At 34.0% G+C, this 23018-nt stretch overlaps 1 protein-coding gene across 1 annotated transcript in view; it reads right to left on the bottom strand.

The window, feature by feature from the left end:
* Positions 1-21238, bottom strand: part of LOC145684913 (uncharacterized) — a 31561-nt gene extending 10323 nt beyond the window's left edge. Inside the window, exon 1 of the mRNA XM_081757264.1 lies at positions 21024-21238. Within this exon, the coding sequence (XP_081613390.1) occupies positions 21024-21189 (166 nt within the window). The 5' untranslated portion in view covers positions 21190-21238. The remainder of the gene's footprint in view (positions 1-21023) is intronic.
* Positions 21239-23018: the final 1780 nt, after the last annotated feature.

Genomic DNA, 23018 nt, shown 5'->3' on the forward strand with positions numbered 1-23018 from the left:
TGAAGAGGATGGGTATTGAGCATGATAGGGTAAGTAGGTCTTTGGAATTTTCGAGTAAGTAATTTGAATTTTTGCCAATATTGAGTAGGATTGGATTTAATGGAAAGAGAATTACAGGTTCGCGTCCACTGTCGGCGCTTATAGGCAGAGAGATAATTAGAGACCATTCTGTTCCATTGGCGATGGAGGCGAAGTGCGTCAGGATTTCGAGTTCGTGGATAGTCCCTAAAGGCTTGTCGTGATGCAGTGATGATTTGACGATATTGAGGTGGTACAGGCGGTTTATGGGGGAAATGCATCTTAACAGGGATATGATTTTGAGCTGCTTGTAAGATTGTCTTTTGAATTTTGTCGGTAAGATGGTGAAGATCCTGTTCAGAAGTCGGAGTAGGTACGGAATGCAGTACTCTGGTAATATCTGATTGATAAGATTTTCAGTCAGCATGCTGATAGTCATATTATTTGATAGGCTCAGGCTGTCGTATGGGTTGTATAGGTGAGGTGATATCGATCAAAATTGGAGCGTGATCACTGCCAAAAGGCGGGAGAACACGAATATTTGCGATATTGATCGTGGTAGAGGTTATGATGACATCAGGGGTTGTATCGCTGATTGGTCTTGAGGCAAAAGGAAGATCTTTGATTTCAGCTGTCAGGTGATTTTGGACATAGGTTATGAAGTGTGTACGTTCTCGATTCGACCGGCTATGGAAGTTGATATCTGACATAATGATATAATGGCGAAAGTGATTGTTGATGTAATGAAAGAAGTCATAATGAATTGGATGTCCTGGACGAACATAGATAGTAGCTACGGTGATGGTGAGGGATTTAAAGTAGATTGTATTAAGATTATGTTCTGGTAGAGGCCGGAGGAGATTCTGAGGTAAAGTATGAGTGCGGACAGGAAGATGTCGGTAGCAGCCTATTGCTGTTCCGCCTTGCACTCTAAGGACATTTCTGGCACAGTCATAACGAAATAATTGATATCCAGGAATTTTGAATGGTGAACTGGGTGTAAGAAATGTTTCATTGAGTGCAAAGGCACATACTTGTTCTTCACATAGGAGTTGTTCGAAAACGAGTTTGTGTTTTAAGACTGATCGAATATTTAAGAACAAGAAAGTGAAAACCATAAATCTAAGAGTCCAAATCATGTTGAGGTGCAATTGAGTGGAAAGTGAAGTGTACGTGAGGTCCTGAGTAGGTGGCTTGAAGCTGGTCTTTAAAGAGAGACTTGGCAGTGTTTGTGATTTGTAGTAGGATATGGTTTCTAAGAAATGGATGAACATTTTGAAGAACGATGGTAGTAAATCGTATCATGTCTTCTATGGTGATTCGGTCTCTGATAGAGTTATTGGTAGGAGTTGATTCGTCGTTTGTACGGACAAATACAGTTAGATCTGGTTTATCTGGTAGTGGTTGCGGTTTAGCCTTACATTCGTAGGAATAGGTAGCATGAGTTTCGGAGCAGGTATTGCATTCAGGACGGCTTGTAGATTGGGGCAGGATTTGGTATTGTGATTGCTAGTGCAGTATCCACAGATAGGAGTTTTGGTGTATTGAGCAGTGGTATGTTGATTGTATTCTTGGCAACGTGCACAGCGTACTGATAAAGGAGCTGGAGTCAGTGTTGCCACAGTCTTAGCTCTGAAGTGGGTGAAAAATAGTACCAAATTGAAACAAAAAGGGCTGAATTCATTATTTTATACCAATGTAATACATGGCTTTATAACACGAAACTAAAAGAGGTAAAAGAGGTAAAAGTTCTAGAACACTCCCTTCCCCCTCCAAGAGTCAAAATCAAGAAAGCACTCTTTTCAAAAATGACTTTTTAGAAACATCCAAATAAGAGGATCCCGAACAACCGTGGAAGTAGATGAAACTTTTCTCGCATGTAGGGAGTATAACAGAGACCGCGAATTAAAAGGGAAAACAGTTACCATCTTTGGTATGTATTATAAGGAAACCAAACGCGTCTCTATTTCAAAGTGACCAATAAACCAAAACGGTATTATGGTCATATATGAAAAAAGGGGACGCGGCAGAGGGCCTAAAAGGCACAAGACCTAAACGGCATTAGACCTAAAATGCACAAGTCCTAAAAATTATTTCGCGGCACAAGTCCTAAATGGCAGAAGTCCTAAAAATCATATCGCGGCACGAGTCCTAAACGGCATTAGTCCTAAAAATCATTTCGCGGCACAAGTCCTAAACGGCAGAAGTCCTAAACTGCAGAAGTCCTAAAAATCTCTTGTGGCGCTACCATCGCGCCCGTAAGAAGAATACTGTCAATCTGTTAGTCAAAGTTTTAGATATACTGTCTCATATTACAGAACCTTAGTTCTTACAAGTTATTTGTATAAATACATATTCTATCGTTCTGAAGTAATAAATAAATAAATAAAGCCTATTGTCCTTTCTTGCTCTTTCCATGATATATTTCTATGTTGACAAAATTTTAACTTCCTACCAAATGTGATTCCCAGATCTTTCATAATGTCTGTTTTTCTCTATTTCCACACCATTGATCTCATATTAGTAACATAATATTGTGTTTTAGTTATGTACGCCATAAATTTTGCTTTCCTTGTGTTGTTTTGAAGTAAATTATTTTTACACATATATTTCTTGTACAGAAGTCTTTCTGTAGCAAATAATTGTCATGCTCGTAATTAACTACTCCTTACTCGTTATCATTATTAATAATAATTTTAGTGTTACTAACATAGTTGTTACCGTTGGAATTAAATACGTTCATATTGGTATTGTGGCAACTACTTACTACTGAAATGCTTTATCGAATATTTAAGTCTGTAGTTTGTAGCAGGGTGGCCATAGAAGTTAATGGCTTATAGCCCATAGTGCGTCACTGAAATTTTAGAGGATCTTTGAAAAGCAACTTAATTGAAATTAATGAGAAAGATATATTTAAAATAAATTTATTTAATACAAGAACATTACGTTTAATCAATTCCGCAACTATGGTTGAGGAAGGGATGTATTAAAGTACGAACCATTGAAATAGCGCAGAAGCAATAGCTGAGTTTTTTTTATAAATATATATATAAATGAAAGTATACTAGAATGTAACTAACTTGACTAGAAATGAAAGAATGTAACTATATATATATATATATATTGTAGATACATACGATTGATATTATTTAGGAACATATTATTTTGGGAAAGGAAGCATCTTAAATTATTGAATGTTATGTCAGAATAAAGAAATTAAATGTTGTCATATAATGTGAACACGTGTTTGTGTTTATGTGTTTACATCAATGTTTTGTATATGTGATGAATGTTATGTTTTGCTACGGCTAGACGCTAAGTCGTCAGTTTGTATGCTATTGTGATTTGTAATTTGTAATGTTTTGGTTAAGGAATGAATTGTCATCAAGTTGTAATGCTGTAACATTGACACACTTTGACTGTGGCATAATCGTCAAGTTTGCAGAAATTTGTTGGTCTGAGAATTTGATCACGATGTAATTCGGGTGAAACCAATGTTTTACCAATAGCTGAGATATACAAAAAGTCAACAACGTGAATTCCAGGATGTCTGGAAACTGAGTATAAAAACTCATGGTCCTAAAGGATTGGGATCAGAAGGAGGTCAGAAGTGGATCATCATAAGTTGAGTATCAACATAGAGAACCACTTATACTTCTATCACAGCAGTCATTCAGCTGTGATTCCATTCTACGATTAGATCAAGAAGATCTACTATTATCCAGTAAACCATTAAAGTGGATTATGGTTTAACAATAGTCAGCGACTACAGACTATTGACAACGAGATATTCATCTTCCAGAACTTCAACATCAGTTCCAGGCATCATCTACTCGAAGGTATGTGTATCTCAGCTATGTTCGAGTTATTCGTGGTTAACTTCTTAGATGCTTAAGATATGTGATCTGACGTTTATACACAGTCTACGATGAACAACAGTAATACACGATAATTATGAAAATACAAAGATCTAATTGAAAGTTAATTTAATGTGGTTCCTTCTGTTCCTCTTCGATCCTACTCATTACAGATAGTGAGTAGTAACGATCTTCGACTGTCAATCATTGTTTCATCCCCATGCAATTTAGGCACGACGGTTGGAGGTTGTTATGGTGGAGATTTGCTGGTTTTGTAACGGTTCTAGGATAGCTCTCACCATTGTTATGGTGGAGATTTGCTGGTTTTGTAACGGTTCTAGGATAGCTCTCACCATTGTTATGGTGGAGATAGCTGTGGTTCGAATCCCGCGCCGGTACAGTTTTAGTGTAGTATTTCCCACCATTGTTATGGTGAGAATAGCTATGGTTCGAATCCCGCAACGGAATAATTTTAGTTTTTAAAGAATAGGTTTCAATGTGGTTATGGTTTAAGTCCGGTTTAAATATTTATAGTTTAAGTAATTTAGTATGATAAGATTTTGTAGTATTAACGTTCACCAATTGAATACGAGATTTGGTTCGGATCTCGAATGACTAAGGCATTGACTCAAGTAGATTAAGTAATTAGGTTAACCCTCACCACCCACCCTCACTTCGTAATCAAAGTTGAATTAAGTATATAGTGATAAATGAATGAAAATACTGTGTTAACAAGGGCACAGAAAGCGAGTAAGGGAATAAATATTGAAGTGCATAATTTATTTGGTGTGAGGACACCGGAACGACGAAATACTTCTTGTAGTCAGGACAAAGTCGCGAGTCCCAAAATTATTTTAAGTAAGGAACCAGTGTTCAATTTCCCGAGTAGTCCGGTAACTAAATCTGTATTAGAAGATTTTCCATCAATTATAAATTTAGATCCGAAGTTAATAAATAGCAACAATAAGGTTTTTAAAATGGCGTCTAATATTACATTTTATGCGGATATTAACAAGCTACCTAAATTCCATCTGAAGAACGATAATGACATCGTTTCTTTCTTTGATGAGTTCGACGATGCTTGTCAAATGGCAGGTATCGCCGAAAACAAAAGAAAGGAATTGTTGCCTAACATTTTTAAAGGAGTAGGGAGGCAATGGATTAAATTGTTCCTGAAACGTAAAAATACGGCAGAAATACAATACAAGGATTTGCAGTCAGAAATTGTGGAAGAGTTTACCAAATCGAATGTGACGATCGATATCGAAGATAAAATTAAGGAGCGTTTGCAGCATGAAGACGAGGCTGTCATAAATTACGTATATGACATGCTCGTGCTTTGTGAACGGTTAGATTCGAACATGACTGACATAAAGAAAATAGGTATCATAGTTGGAGGATTACATCCATACTATATGGAAAAAGTAGGAACGATAGCCTACTCTAGCCTAGACAAGTTCGTTGACGATCTACAAAAGATCGAAAAGAATAAATGTAAGATTGCAAAACGTGTGAAAAAAGAGACCGGTAAAGTCACGATTAAAGATCTTGTTAAAAAGATTAGGGAACAAGTAGAAGATGACGAAAGTGATTTCGAGTTGGATCAGGTAGTTGTAAGGAAAAATAAGGAAGAGAATAAAATCAAACAAGAGCCGCAGAGTCTTACGCAGATCGCGGAGTTAGAGAAAAAGATTGACAAATTGCAACTTGCATTATCGGCGAAAACGCAAGAGGAAGAAAAACACGAAAATAATGGTAGGAAACAAGGAAAAAATCAAAATTATAGAAATAATAGGCAGTATAGAGGTAATAACCGAAATAATTACCGCGGAAATAAGAATAAGAATTGGTATAATAATAACAGAGGTCAAAACAGTAATAGAGGAAATAATGGTTTTTACAACAAGCGTGGTAATCGAGGTGGTTATTGGAGAAATAATAGAGGACGTGGTCAACAGGGAAACTGGCAAGGAAATTGTCAGAATTCTTGTTGTCACTAATCCTATAATTTTGATAATCAGAATCAGCAGAGATTTGTGCAAGTGGTACCAGCACAAGTGAATGGTACTACTTACTACCAAACCGCAGGTCCGAGTCATTTAAACGGAACACATCTGTAAATGGGCGAGGCGCATTTACAGGGAATAGAAACGTAAGAACAAGAGAAATAATTGCTTCAGTTAATTTGGAAAACAATATGGTATATTTACCATTAGAGATCGAAAATCGACAGATTAAAGCGTTACTCGATAGTGGGTCACAAATTTCGATTATTAATGAGAAATTAGTGCCACCGTGTGCGAGAATAATTCCACGACAAACAAAGATTAAAGGTATCACGCAAAATACTCTTGTAATTAATAAATTAGCAGTAATCAAGTTTAAAATTTCAAATCAAACTTTTCACCAAGAATTTAGGATAATAAAAGATTTCCCATATCAAATGTTAATCGGGAACGATTTCTTGCAGACACAGAATTGTCGAATAGACTACGGAACTGGTAAAATCATAGTTCAAAGGTTCGGGAGACCGACTAGACATTGTAGAAATGATCAGGAAACAAGAACAGTTTCCGATAGTATCGCGATAAGTATAAAAACAAGTTTAAAACCGAAATGGGTCCTTGGACATAGAGTGAAGTTGTTACCAAGAACTAGGACAACTGTTGAAGTTAACCTAGTCAACTCTTGGGCAAACAACGAATACTTATTAGAGCCTGATAAGTTGTTAGAGACACAGTACAACGTATTTATACCTAGAGCGATATTGTCAAAAGAAAATCGGTGTTTAGAAATAATTAATCCATCAAATAAGACAATTATGCTAACAAGAAATTTGAAAGTTGGAGATGCAGAAGGATGTATTAGTGAGTCAGAATTAAGACAGGAAGGATTAACAGAGGATGAAATTGAAGAGGTGTTAGATGCAAGGAAAAATTATGACAAAACAAGGTTAAAATTTGGCGAGAAAACTCAACCAGAAATTAAAGAGAAATTAGAAAAGTTATGTTATGATTACGCAGATGTTTTTGCGTGGAGAGAGAATGAGTTAGGTAGAGTTAAAGGAGTAGAACATAAGATAGAATTGGAAACGGAAGTTCCTTTTAGAAGGCAACAGTATCCGATACCAATAGCTATGGGAGATAAAGTTAAAGAACAAATAAACATCCTGCTCGAACAGAACATCATCGAGGAGAGTAATAGCTCTTATAATTCACCCATGCTATTCGTCAAAAAGCCTAATGGATCGATTAGAGCCTGTTTGGACTGTAGGGTACTCAATAAACACGTAAAATTCCATTCCGTGGCGTTGCCGCCTATACATCAGATTCTAACATGTATGGGGGGTCATAAATTCTTTAGCGTGCTTGACATTAAAAGTGCTTATCACACTGTATCGATTTCTAAGGAATCAAGAAAGTACACGGCGTTTAACATTCCTCGCGTCGGTGCTTACCAATATTCTAAATTACCGATGGGATACATCCAGTCGCCCGCCATATATACGAAAATCATGGCTATGACATTAGCTAACGTTCATCCGGAAGCGGTGTCATATTACATGGACGATGTATTCCTTTATGTAAACAATCAGGAGAAGATGGTGTCGGTATTACATTCAGTTTTTCAAAGACTAAGAAAATATGGCTTAAAATTGTCGGTAGAAAAGTGTCACTTTATGGAGGAAAAAGTAATGGCATTAGGTCACATTGTGAGTGAGGCCGGTTATGAAATAAGTCCAAAAGTGATTCAGGCAATAAAAGCTTGTAAGCCACCCACAAGCGCAAAAGAACTTAAGTCATTCCTTGGGTTGACTAACTACGTACGAAAGTTTTGTAAAAACTATGCAGAAATGTCAGCTAGTTTTCAAGAGTTGTTGAGGAAAAACCATAAATTCGTATGGACCAAGGAACATCAAATTAGTTTTGAAAAATTAAAAGATGCGTTGATGAATGCACCTTTATTAGCACCATTCAGAGAAAATCTAGAGACGAGAGTGTATACCGATGCGTCGACGAAGTCGATTGGAGCTGTACTCATGGAAAAGCAAGTAAATGGGGAATGGACTCCTATAGCATATTATAGCAGAGTGTTAAGACCAAATGAAACGAGAAGACATATAGTGGAATTAGAAATTTTGGCCGTGGTGAGTGCCTTTAAAGCATTCAACTACTATTTGTATAATAAAGAGTTCGAGTTATACACTGATTGTAGATGTATTAAGTATTTACAAACAACGCCAAAATTATCACCAAAATTGTTAAGGTACAGTTTAGAGATGGCACAATACCAGTATACGCCGGTGCATTGTCCAGGTGAGAAGAATCCGAGCGATGTATTGTCAAGAAACACCGATATTCAACCAACCAATGAAGACATTGATTTGGATGCGTTACCAGTAAAGACCGAAGATCTCGAAGTCAACATCACGTTCGATGAAGATGTCGACGTAGCTGAATTGCAGAGGAAATATTCTTTCTTCGGGCCAATTATGAATGCTATAGAACATCCTGAAGAAGCAGACGAAAAAGCGGAAAAACAAGCTCGCTGGTATGAAATAAAAGACGGAAAACTTTTCAGAACTCAAAAGATGGCAAATGGAAAGAAATTTCTATTATGCATTCCTTTTTCTTTAAGGGAACAAGTTTTTAAAAACTTGCATTGTTCGATTTATGGAGGAGGACACTATTCCTATACGAAGTGCTATAATCGAGCCTTAAAATCTATTTATTTCCCGAATATGAAAAGATTTTTCCAGGAGAAGGTCAGCCAGTGCATCAGTTGTCAGATTCAGAAGCGTAAAGCTGGTAGGACACCATTGCATCCACAGACATACCCGAGTTATATGCCATTCCAGCATGTGACTATGGACGAGATTGGGCCGTTTAAAAGATCTAAAAATCATAGGAATAAATACGTAATTGTATTCGTAAATAGTGCGACACGTTACGTAATTGCTAAGGCAGTTCCAGCTATAACTTCCGAAATTATAGCAGAAGTAATTTTTGAAGAATTGATTACAAAGCATGGTATTCCTGAGATTTTAGCCATGGACCGGCATAGTACACATCGAAGCCGAGTAATGGAAGAGATGGCTGAGCGTTTTGGTATGAGGTTAAACTTTGCTAACACGGATGCCCACTATAATATCGGAACATCTGAGAGAGCTATAGGATCAATTCAGCAGGTTATGAAGCACTATATAGACCGTGAATTCACAAATTGGGACGAAATCTTACCTTGCATAGTTTTTACCATGAATACGCAGATTCATGACGGAACGAAACACTCGCCATATTATTTGCTTACAGGGCGTGAACCCAGAACGTTCTTGGAACAAGATCTGGACATTCCTTGTGAGTATGTAGAAAATGAAGAGCGAATAAGAACTGTAAAAGAAGCAAGGAAGGTGGCGTACCAAAATTTGCAAAAACGGTTTAAGTCTCAAAAGAAGCAGATCGAGAAGAAGTTTTCTCAACCTAACTTTGACGTTGGTCAAAAAGTTTGGATACGTGAGATGCCAAGAGCAGGCATTCCAGCTTGTTTTGGGAAAAGATTCAACACTCGTGGAGTTATAGTGCAGAAAATGAATAGTAATTCATATAAAGTGAAATATGAGACGAAGAAAGGACAGGAAAAGATTGATACAATTGATATAAGACGTTTAAAACCATTTGTTAGCGCGAATGATGAAGATTCAGATAGGCAAGAGGATGATTCGGATTTAGACAGTGATGTCTAAAAAGAGGAAAAAAACAACGCGTGTAAAAAACCAAGAGGTTTTTAAGACTCAAAAACTACATCACGAAAATTTAAAAGCTTTTGCAACGACAGAACACGAACAAGTTTTTGTATATAAGTTTGTTTTTTATTTGTTAGGGATCTGGAGACAAAATGTTTTTATCAGTGAAACAGCGAGATGGACCGCTGTTTATCAACAAAAGTCCGTGTCCCGAAATCAAAGGAAATGTTGATTTCCATCTGAAAATACCTTAACTGGTAAAAATGTATTGTTTACAGAATTTAGAGTGATTAGGAAATTAGAGAATTTTTTTTAAAAGTAGAGATATGTAGTAAATATGTTTGAATTGTTGAATAATCCAAGGTACGCATACAATGTAAATTAAATAAATAAACAGGTAGTAACTAAATAAAAGATATAGAAAATAATTAAAATAAATAATTTAAATTCAGGTAGTAATTCTAAGTTTTAATTGTTTGCAGTTAACATCATGTTCAAGATTTTCATTTTTCAAATACTATTGATTGGTATTGGCGTAGCAGAGGAGGAACAACAACAGATAACATTAACAGAAATAGGATTAGCTTTGACGCAGAATGCATATGCTGTGCATGCTACGAATATGGTGTTTACTACTGTAAAAATGCATTTGAATTTCCAAGAATCGGTGCCAGTACATGATAAATGTACTGACGCATACGAAATTCTTAACGACTATGCTGTAAAAGAAAAAGAATTTAGACAAAACATAGTAAATTTATTACCGTGTCATTTTGTCTATGAAAATGGAAAAACTAGGTGTAATAATAATTATAGAAATAAAAGATTTATATTTTCGTGGTTACTGGGATTATCGTCTATTGGTTTATCGACGTATAACTTAATACATAATAAACAGATGTCTCAGTCTATTGATAAATAAACACGAAAATGTATTAACAAGTGAAATTAAAAATCTAAAAGAATCGTTTAATAATGAAATTGCAGTAGTCCACGGGATTGTGATAAAAGTGCAACATGTATTGCAAGATTTTAAAAATAAAATTCAAGAGCTATACTGTTATTTGCATCAATCCGAACGCAAGATAATGGCGAATTTGTTTGCTCATCTTGTACAGGAGAGAGTAAATAAAATAGTAAATAGCATATTAAATAATCAATTAACATATCATATATTATCTAATGCTGATGTTAAAAGGTTAATTAGTCTTCATGATGTATTGAAGAATACTATTTATAGGTCAGACATTGGGATGTTTTACCGAATGTCTGGCGTATATTTAGTAAAATATCATTACGAAGAAAATAATGTTGATTTAATATTAAAAACTCCGATAATATATGATACTAGTATTTCAATAATGTATGACGTAATATCAATGGGCTACTTAATAAATAATACCAGAATATTTTATGAATTACCGGAAGCAGTTTATTTGGCGGAAGGTAAATTTCATTCATTAGATAAAAGTAAATGCGAATTTAAAAGTTTTCTATATTTTTGTGAAAGTATAACTATGGATAGTGAATCAAAATGTCTGAATAATATTGTTTTAAATAAATCTTTGGAAGGATGCCAGCAGAATTCTGAGAAATTTTTGGGGAATGTAATATTCAGATATACACACGCTGGTGTGATGTATTCTTCTGTTGAAAAGGAATGTACATGACAAAAGTGGGTGTACATCAAGAAGTTACTTCAACAAAACTTGATCAAACTAAATCTAAATCAAATTTCATAAACTATGAAAAATTTGACAACATAATAATAGGAGAACTGGTCATTCCAACCAAGCGGATAATTCAAATTCAAAATAAACATATTAAATTGATTGAAAATTGGACTGAAAGACAAGTAAATTTTACATTGCATACGCAAGAGTTAAATAGTTTAACCGAAAAATTGTTAAAATTGAAAGTCGATACATCAATCCCAGAACTACATCTAAAAACAGATTATATCATATATGTAATATTTGGAGTAATAATAGCATTAATTTCGACGACGATATTGTTATTAGTATTGTATTGTAAGCTTTATAGATCAATTCGGCAGTATAAAATTCAAAATCAATAATAATAATAATAATAATCATAATAATAATAATCAACAAGTAATAATGAAGTAAGCATTGTATGTAAATCAATATTGTATGTGCCTTGGGTTATGAAAAAAAAAGTTGTTACATTTTTGGATATGAAGAAGAACGGAATTTTTTTTAAAAAATCTAAGTTGCAATAAAAACCTGAAAAGGAATATCGGATTAGGATATGAAACAATTGGTAATATGTAGAAATACTTACCTACAGCATGAGGTAGTTGAGAGTCGAAAAGCCTTGGTTATGTCATCCTAGATAAAACTAGGATTGGTCTATTTGATTTGGTGAAACGAATAAGTTGTTGAATAAAATGGTTACGCAGTACTAATACGGCAAAACTCTTTGTTTTGGTAGAAAAAGAAGCAATAGAAAATAAGCATAGTTAATAGATCATCATAGATGAAAATAGATACAAGCATGTAAATAGATAATAGCTAGGTTAGATAACAACATAATATTAGTGAAATCAGTAGCGCAAAGCTATAGAAAACAAAAGCGAAAAGAGAAAAAAGTAGAAAGAATTGTCTATTAGTAAAGCTAGACAAATAGATAAATAATAGATATTGTAGATACTAGTAATATAAACTAGTTCAGTAAGCTTACGAATCAAGAATAGAAGTCGTAAAAGTATGAAAAAATATGAAAAAGTCGTTAAAAGAAATAAATAGTTTGAATAGAAAAGTAAGAAAAATCATAGATAATAGACGAGGAATAGTCAAAATAGAATACAGTCATAATGCATCATGTCTATAATTATCATTAAGTTGTATGTAAACACGTTATGTTTGTCAAAATTCAGTTTCAGTTTTTTTAAAAAATGAGAGTAAAATTATTGATTTATTATTATTATAGAATGATCAATTGGCATATGGATTATTAGTATAATAATAAGTTAAAGTATTCAGTTCATGAATAACTTCAATATTCATGTGGATACAAGATTCAGTTTGGAGCATTTCAGTTCACTAAAACTTACTACTTGCGGTGACTGAGATGGCTGCTCTCGCGTAAGAGAGGAGATGGTTGCTAGGGGGCGGAGCTTCTAAGAACATGGCCGCCGTATAGCAACAGGCCACACCTACTTATGACGAGTTCCTCTCATTCACAATGATTTTGATGCTTTATGAATGATTTCTAAGTACATAGAACGTTGGAATGTTAAAGAATGATAGAATAAACATCAATAAAGATAATAGTACCTACAGATAACAGTAAAACTAGCAGTAAAGTGTATTTAAGAACATAAATATGCATGAAAATGTAGGACTTTACGACTTTAAAAAAATGAGAAAGACGGCGTCAAACGTATTAAAATGTAACGAGGATAGCATTTTTGTATCCGAATAGGTTACATAACTATTAGAACACTAGTCATTATTTAGAATATGCATCGATTATGCATTTTATAGAGAATAATGAACGATTTTTGAACATTAAGACTAGGCCTATGCGAAAAGTACGTAATATTTTTACAGAAGAGAATCATAGACCGAGATTTAGCAATATTAGTTTTTAAGATAAATAAAAACGGGATTTCACAACTAGTTATTTATATTTACAGGCAATATGGAGAAGAAGTTTATGGTACTTACTATTGCATTAACATCTTTAACAGTATTAGTACTAGCAACGTTTATAGTTATAATATATGTAGTTATTAAATTACGTAAATTTAGTAGAAAGAAAGAACAGAAAGGAGGTGTAGAAAATAAAAATAAGGTATATGAAGATATTAGTAACACAGAGAACTACGGATCATTTCCAATATATGCAGAAGTAGATAAAAATCACACTAAAAAGCACACTATTTGCACAAAAAATAATGCAGATCACTATCACAAGCATACAGAGGTATCACAAAATAACTCAGACACTGTTGGTATACACGAGAGGTTTCACAGCACCAAAACTAAGAGGGATGCACTAAAAATCACGGAATTATCCAATTTCGAGACGGAAAACACGGATAGACATTTATCTACGAATTCGAATAGTGAAAAAATATACGTAAGACCGTGCGATGTGGTAATCCTGTGAACAATTTTCCAAAATTTTAACGAAAAGTGCGGAACACGTCTTCATAGCCAACTGGAACTATCGAAGCGACGCGGCAAATAGAATGATACGTGGAACTTTTTCAATGTCAGTGTCAAAAACTTTGCTGATACATCAATCTACGGAAGGAAGTGACGCAGAGTTGCTAACTCTACGGATAAGAAACTTACTAATAGTGAAGTGATTAATATTTTTCGAATTTTATTTTGTGTTGTAAAAATCATGCAACGAGAAGAGACGTTGTTTATGAATATATTAGTGTACTATAACAAGATAAATAGTGTATAATAAAGTGTGTTATATTCATTGAAAACATCAGTGATGTGGACACTGATACTAGTGAAACAAGTGCAGAGATAACAAACACTGTTTTGGACTTTGCTACTAAAAGCAACGGAAAGTTTTTGAGAACGAGAGAACAAAAATATATGTATGTGTGTTCCAGAGCACAGAAAGTGCTAGACAGTTACATGTAGTTATGTATATAATTCAACAGATGGCAGGAGCCGATACTTTTATGAGAACTCTCAACAAGTATTTTTTTAAAGAACAAAAAATGAATGTAAATAAATGATGTTTTAAAGATTTTTTTTAAATATGATAAATAGTAAAATGAATATAAAGATATATATACAGGGTGTTGGATAAATATAGTAAATTATTTTTATAGCCAATTTCTCGAAAGAAATTGATTCGAGAACGTAGTTCCCTCATTTTGAAGGAGGGGCATGTAGATACATACGATTGATATTATTTAGGAACATATTATTTTGGGAAAGGAAGCATCTTAAATTATTGAATGTTATGTCAGAATAAAGAAATTAAATGTTGTCATATAATGTGAACACGTGTTTGTGTTTATGTGTTTACATCAATGTTTTGTATATGTGATGAATGTTATGTTTTGCTACGGCTAGACGCTAAGTCGTCAGTTTGTATGCTATTGTGATTTGTAATTTGTAATGTTTTGGTTAAGGAATGAATTGTCATCAAGTTGTAATGCTGTAACATTGACACACTTTGACTGTGGCATAATCGTCAAGTTTGCAGAAATTTGTTGGTCTGAGAATTTGATCACGATGTAATTCGGGTGAAACCAATGTTTTACCAATAGCTGAGATATACAAAAAGTCAACAACGTGAATTCCAGGATGTCTGGAAACTGAGTATAAAAACTCATGGTCCTAAAGGATTGGGATCAGAAGGAGGTCAGAAGTGGATCATCATAAGTTGAGTATCAACATAGAGAACCACTGATACTTCTATCACAGCAGTCATTCAGCTGTGATTCCATTCTACGATTAGATCAAGGAGATCTACTATTATCCAGTAAACCATTAAAGTGGATTATGGTTTAACAATAGTCAGCGACTACAGACTATTGACAACGAGATATTCATCTTCCAGAACTTCAACATCAGTTCCAGGCATCATCTACTCGAAGGTATGTGTATCTCAGCTATGTTCGAGTTATTCGTGGTTAACTTCTTAGATGCTTAAGATATGTGATCTGACGTTTATACACAGTCTACGATGAACAACAGTAATACACGATAATTATGAAAATACAAAGATCTAATTGAAAGTTAATTTAATGTGGTTCCTTCTGTTCCTCTTCGATCCTACTCATTACAGATAGTGAGTAGTAACGATCTTCGACTGTCAATCATTGTTTCATCCCCATGCAATTTAGGCACGACGGTTGGAGGTTGTTAATATATATATATATATATATATATATATATATATATATATATATATATATATATATATATATATATATATATATATATATATAAATGAAAGTAACTATATTTGTAACTTAACAACACTTGAACCATCAGACTGATCTCGACGAAAACTTTCAACATAGATGAGGTCCGGGCCTGAGACGGTTTTATCATTTCACTTTGAAGGTGCAACTTGGAGAAAGGATGTGCGGATATATATTAAAAATTATCGATCTTAGTGTCGAACCCATAGTTTTCGGGATTGCTGAGATGAACATTGACATTTCCGATGAAACTTAAATTCTAATTCAGCACTGCAACTTGGAGGAAGGAGAGGAAGATGTATAAAATAATCGAAAATGACTGCTATAAGTGTCGAATCCATAGTTTTTGCGGTCGCTGAGGTGAACAGTTACACTTTCGATGAAGTTTAAATTCAAATTTACTCTTGCAAATTGAGGGAGGTTCATAAAAAATGATGCAAAATAATTGATATTAGTGTGAATCCATAGTTTTTGGGGTCGCTGAGGTGAACAGTGACACTTTCGATGCCGTTTAAATTCAAATTTACTCCCGCAAATTGAGGAAGGTTCATAAAAATGATGCAAAACAATGGATATTAGTGTGAATCCATAGTTTTCGAGGTCGCTGAGGTGAACAATGACACTTTCGATGCCGCTTAAAAAAATTAAATTTATCCCCGCAAATTGAGGGAGGGGGAGGTATATTCTATATAGCCACGCAAAGAGGTTTGTAGTGGGATCAAACCTGATCGCTACTCTAGGCTTGGAAGAGGAAGACGTGATGCACCTAGTGAATTGTAGTGCCTATAATTAGTGTGCAATTAAAACAGTTATCGTGGGATATGAAAAGAACACGAGAAGCTGACTTCCAATAAGAGGCCGAAACGTGTAAGTAGTCAGTAATGAAATTTAATGCATAAATGATAGATTCACTCTTAAAACAGTTCTAAGCGATATTGCCCAAGGCTTATCTTATGCCTGGCGTGTTATTTCAAATCATTTTGCTAATATGATAATCTTTGTAAGTCAAACAAAATATATATTATTTTAAACTCTGTTAAACTAACTTTTGTGACACACAGAGTTTGACCCTGGTTTAGCAGATATGCAGTAGTGACCAACAGATTCCCTTTTGTTGTATGTATACCTTATGTAAATAAACAATCATCATCATTATATATTTCCTCTCTTTTTCCATTTTGCAATTGTTAAATAAGATTAACGAAAGTTTGTAAGAACTAATAGCGTTATATTAATAAAGGTTTACCAAGTAGTTTATAAAATAATTTCGTCCTTATTTGTAATGGAATTGCAGGGGCTTATCGCCCAGCATTGTTAGGAAGAAGAAGCATATACAGTTTATTGAATTGCAGATAGCATACCCCACAGGGAAATTAAATTATAGATCACACTCTATCGCTGTACTACCACACCAAACTAGTAATATTCCAAGATAAGAACCATTGTCTTGTTCTACAAATAACACTAGACTAGTAAGTGATAACACAATACGTGTATAGAAACCAATACATAGTCACTCAGGGAGTAGCCAGCAAGTTATTCTAGAGGGCCTTGATTTTCACAAACTAAAAAACAAATCAAAAGTTTCTCTCAAGATTATGAAAGAATTAATAACACATAGATACATACGTATTTCAGAAGTACATATTATTATTATTATTATTATTATTATTATTATTATTATTATTAGTAGTAGTAGTAGTAGTAGTAGTAGTAGTAGTAGTAGTAGTAGTAATAGTAGTAGTAGTAGTAGTAGTATATTTCATATATGCTACATTTCTGACAAGTAAAACTTACGTTTGGGTGAATCGAGTTGCTCACTGAGACACATATGAGAAAGTAGTACTAAATGTGGTCAGTGTTTCAGTGAAGTAGTAAGTGCGAAGCTCCAGGGTTTAGGAGATACAGCTACCAGAACATCACATTGTAGTACAGAATAGTCTTCATACCGTTGGAGGTAAAAGCTCTGTAAGACCTCTTGTAACGACAAAAGGTGAATAACAAATATATGGGCACATATTAGGACTAAGGAGAAGTCATATAGTAAGGGTATACCTGACGGCGGCCATCTTGAAATCCGCCATTTTGAATTAAAGTTAAGTTTTTAAAATAGAAATAGGGTCATGTGATACATGATTTAAGGCGCAAATTTAATCAGAAGAATAATGGTGACATTAATTTTGATTTAAGCGCAATTGGTAAAAAGTTATAGGGAAATTAAATATTGTTGCAGGATATGTATTAGTCCTTTATCCCACCTTGTAAATTTTGTGTTAATGATAATAATTAAATAAAAGGCAGGTGGATAAATATTAGGTCTATGGTAAGAGTTGCCTTGATGGCGGCCATGTTCAAATCCGCCATTTTGAAGCAGACAAAAGTTTTAAACAAAACGCATAACATTGACATCTTATTAATAGCAAAGTTTACCATAAATCCAACGGTATAACCATTTTTGCTTTATCAATAACCAGCATTTGTTATCGTATAAACAAGTTGCTAATTTAAGGAAAAGTGACCAAAGTGAAATTGTGTCATAATTGAACTTGGGTCTTTCTTCCAGAAAAGTCCTCAATTAGTACAATCAATATGTAGTTCAGAAAATAGTGCATGACTTGCACAAATGCTCTGCTCACAGTGAGCACACCTCACAAAGGCAATCGAGTTACACTTGACACATTCAAAATGGCGGATTTGAACATGGCCGCCATCAAGGTAACTCTTACCATAGACCTAATATTTATCCACCTGCTTTTTATTTAATTATTATCATTAACACAAAATTTACAAGGTGGGGTAAAGGACTAATACCTATGCTGTAACAATATTTAATTTCCCTGCAACTTTTTACCAATTGCGCGTAAATCAAAATTAATGTCACCATTATTCTTCTGATTAAATTTGCGCCTTAAATCATGTATCACACGACCCTATTTCTATTTTAAAAACTTAACTTTATTTCAAAATGGTGGATTTCAAGATGGCCGCCGTCAGGTATACCCTTACTATATGACTTCTCCTTAGTCCTAATATGTACCCATATATTTGTTATTCATCTTTTGTCGTTATAAGAGGTCTTACAGAGCTTTTACCTCCAACTGTATGAAGACTATTCTGTACTTCCATGTGATGTTCTGGTAGCTGTATCTCCTAAACTCCTGGAGCTTCGCACCTACAACTTCACTGAAATACTGACCACATTTAGTACTACTTTCTCATATGTGTCTCAGTGAGCAACTCGATTCACCCAAACGTAAGGTTTACTTGTGAGACTTGAGTCTTGATAGTACGTGAAGTTAAAATCAAAGGTTATGTTACGGACGGCAAATGATGGCTTAACACCAAAAACACATTCCTGGCCGGGACCGGGGGTTAGTCTGTTTTATGTTTATTAAACGTGTTTAATAATTACAGCAAATGAAGGATGTTTATAATAGAATGTAAAAGAATACAGTTTTAAAAGAATTAAACTACGTCAACATGTTAAAATAATTAAAAGAACTTAATTAATCAGCCACTTTGTACTCTTGTTTGCTTAACTGGATGAACCGAGGCCTAAAGGAAAAGAGTTTCCTGCCGAAATCTCATAAAAGTTCAAATACCGAGTTTCATGCATCAAGCTTAAACAAATTCTTCCTTAATTTATTTACATATTTCCTGAGTAAGTAATGGAGAATTCGAACATAAACAGAAGTGCTCCCTTTGCTCTTTCCCTTTTATGTGTTCAATTTTCAGTTTCTTTTTAACAGGAAAGTTTATATGCCAAGTTTCATTTTACTAGCTTCAGAAACTTGCGAGATACACTACCCTTTAAAAAAATCTTGCCCCACCCTTTTTCGATACTTATTTCCAAAAATTCTTTCTTATGTCCTGCTTTCATAAGAAAATTATATTTTATAATTAAAATTTAACGACTCTACTTGTAGTAGTATGCCCAAACATCACTTATCTTTACTCTTTTATGAGTACAGAAGATATATACAGTCAAACAAATGGACTTCCATGAACAGTTTCCGATTTCTTATAACTAACTTATTCGTACATTTCCCACAAGCTGTGGTTTTAAATTTACGCTCTGTCAAGGTCAAGGTTTCAAAAGGGAACTACCTGGAAATATAATAATATTATGTATTTATGTACATGTGTAATATGTATAAATTTATTGTTTTATTGAAGCTTTCGTAACCTGGAAATAAACTTTTAATTTGCTTTTACTATATAAAAAGCCTGCTCCCCTAGAAAAATTTGCAGGCTACATCCCTAAATGACTATGTAGTAATTTCTGCAAAAATGATACAAGACCTAAAATTTAGGTCTAGTGCCTATATTTTTAGGACTTGTGCCGTTTAGAACTTATGAATGTCACCCACTGTATTGCATAATAAATGTTCTTTGTTCACTTTTAAACTTACTGCGTTCTTTATGTTTACAGTTGGTATTTAATGTTCACTCGTGAAATGTCTAGTGAGCTTTTGTCCTAATTAAGTAAACTTTGGTGGATTTTTGTCCTACTCTTAATAAAATACGCTCTGCACAGTATATATTGCAATTCTGAATGTTTGCTTGGTTTCAGAAGTCTGGTAAAATATGCTTTTTAAACATTTTTTATTTTTTATTTATTTATTTATTTATTTATATTTGTTTTAGGAATTAGTCTTGGGACTCTCGTATCTCCATTCGAAAGAAACGAATTTCTTAACTAATTATGTAATTAATTCTTAGAATGAAATAGGTTGTATTATGTAATTCGTGTATAAGTGCAGAACAGATAGTGATAATAATAATCTTAGTAGTACAAATATAGTTGTTACTGTTGGAATTAGCTACGTTCGTAACATTATTGCCAATTAGTTGCTGCATCGTCGCAATTTCGTGTGGTTGTGGCGAATTTCAGAACTAAAGCAAGTGAATGAAAAAGGCACAAGACCTAAACGGCACAAGTCCTAAAAGGCAGATGTCCTAAACGCCAGAAGTCCTAAAAATCATATCGCGGCACAAGTCCTAAAAATCATACCGCGGCACAAGTCCTAAACTGCAGAAATCCTAAAATTTAGGTCTAGTGCCTATATTTTTAGGACTTGTGCCGTTTAGGACTTCTGGATGTCACCCCCAACTTTTTCACAAAAGGGGCTGAAAATTCCAGCGTGGTACCAACGGGCCGATGAATGACAAACAAGGCTGGACTTGGTACAATTGTGTTAAGTCTGGCAACACTGGCTGGAATTTTAGAAGGTTCTACGCGATGTCTTTTAAATAGATGGAAGCATCGCAAAGAAGGAGGTCATCGATGATATCTTTATATTTAAGAAATAGTATCGTTATTACTTATATACATGAAATAATATCGATAATTTTGGCCCGCAAAATTTGTTAAGGTTCTTAGGTTAATTTTAGTGTATAGAACTTATTTATCTAAATATTTACATTAAACTATTTAGTATTTCATTGAACTGAAGAAATAAATATTGAATCAGACCTGCAGTTAGGAAGCTGCATTGATCAGCTCTGACCCTGCCATTCCTGCCATCTACCGTCATTATTATAGACATCCTACTTTCTTCTACTTCACCCTTCATAGTAGCTGATCGGTTGTGGTAATTCATGTTTACTGTCACCGGCAATGGTTTGGTTTCAGCAATCATTGTTAATCGAGCCTGGAAAACAAATTAAAATTAATTATTCAGCGAGAATTGTCTTCAATGAAACACGACACTTGCACTATAGTTTAAACCTTTTCAATCCGGTTTTGTAGGGTTGCCAACTCTGAAAACTAAAAATTACCGGCACCTGCTCATAATCCTCAAAACAAATGAAGAATAATTGTGTTTTAAACGTCGATATATTACCTGAGACTAACAAAAATATCCGTTAGTCGCCAACCATATTTTTGAGATAAGTCATATCGTTAAAAATTACAATTTTATCGCTTTGGGAACTAGACGAGCTAGAGGAACCAAACTTAACTTACATAATATCTTAATTATTGTATACTGTAAGTGTAAGTACGCTAACCATAGAGCTACGAGGGAGTTCAATGTTCAATCTAACAAGGAATGCTTCCCAACATAAAATCGATTTTATATAATCTGGAAACAGATTTAAATAAGCTCCTCCGAAGATCTAACATATTTCAAAGCTGTAGATGGCATCAGACATAAATACTGATGTTATGGTACAATAAAAATTTGAGAAAAGTTAATCCACACAGTAGTAAAAGTTTAAGATAAATTCAAAGAACTTCAAATTTAGTTTTAGCAACCCGTAAGAGCTTTTAGTAACATCATTCATACAATAGAGCCTAGCCAGAAGCATTATCACCAAGTACAACGACTCACCAAAGGTAGTCGTCAACCCTGGTTCGGCTAATAATATAAGTAAATCTTTAGTGGCAGTAATCGTTTACACTTTAAAATATCTTCCGTAATTATATTCACTAGTATTATCACCTTTTCTATTGAAATTACAAGTCCATGATAAGTGTTAGATAATTTATTCGTTGATTCTCTTTTAACGTATATTTCACACAACTGTCTTGCAATCATACATGTTAATTACGTATCCATAAACAACTACATAGCAACCAACTATACAATAATAATGTATAGAGATGCAAGGGCTCGGAAAAAAACCGGCTTTTTTGGAAAAAAACTCGTTTTTTTCTGCTTCGCTTTTTTGATTGGGAAATTTTGGGCTTTTTTGAAAATTCTGCTTTAAATTGATAAACCTGATTTTGTTTCGCTTCTCTACAACACAAAAAGTCATTTAATTAGTGGTTGATGCCGATAATAATATAAAACCTCGAAAATAAACCATGAATTTCGAAAAGATATTTCAAACAGTTTTACTTCTCAACATATTTACATTATGAATTCCAAAGGATTAACCAATGTATATAATAAGATTTTTTTAACCTCCTACATACAAAAGTAAGCAGGGTTGGAAAGAGCCATGGTTGTTTTTGAAAATGCCAAAAACCCGTTTTTTGGGGGGAGTTTAAACTAGGCTTTTTTGGTTTAAACCAGATTTTTTTTGGGTTTAGATATTTTGCTTTATGTATTTATATTACATATTGACAGAAATAAGTTTGTTTCACCTTGGTGTTATTATGCAACAATGGGATTATGCTGGAAGAGGTCACATAAGAAGTCCGGTCAGTAAATTTCTTAAATTGAGAAACTCCCGCCCTAGCCATCGGGAAAATCCCGTCATTACTCTAAATGTAAAACAATAACGAAAAAATCCTGTTATTGCTTTGCATGTAAAATTTAAAGGTCAACGTATCATAATCAGTACGCTAAAACTGAGGTATTAAATTACAAATTTAGTGCGTACATATCATTGAAAGTACAATCCAAGCTAATGTTGGAAGCTACGTAGGCAATCGATAAATTTTGTCAATTTATATCAGTATATTTAAGCAACCTTGGCTTCTTTATAAAACAACAGGCATTCAGGCATGCAGAAATATACA

This window comes from Thermobia domestica, chromosome 5 (assembly GCF_964235325.1).
Source record: "Thermobia domestica chromosome 5, izTheDome1.hap1.1, whole genome shotgun sequence".
NCBI lineage: Eukaryota > Metazoa > Arthropoda > Insecta > Zygentoma > Lepismatidae > Thermobia > Thermobia domestica.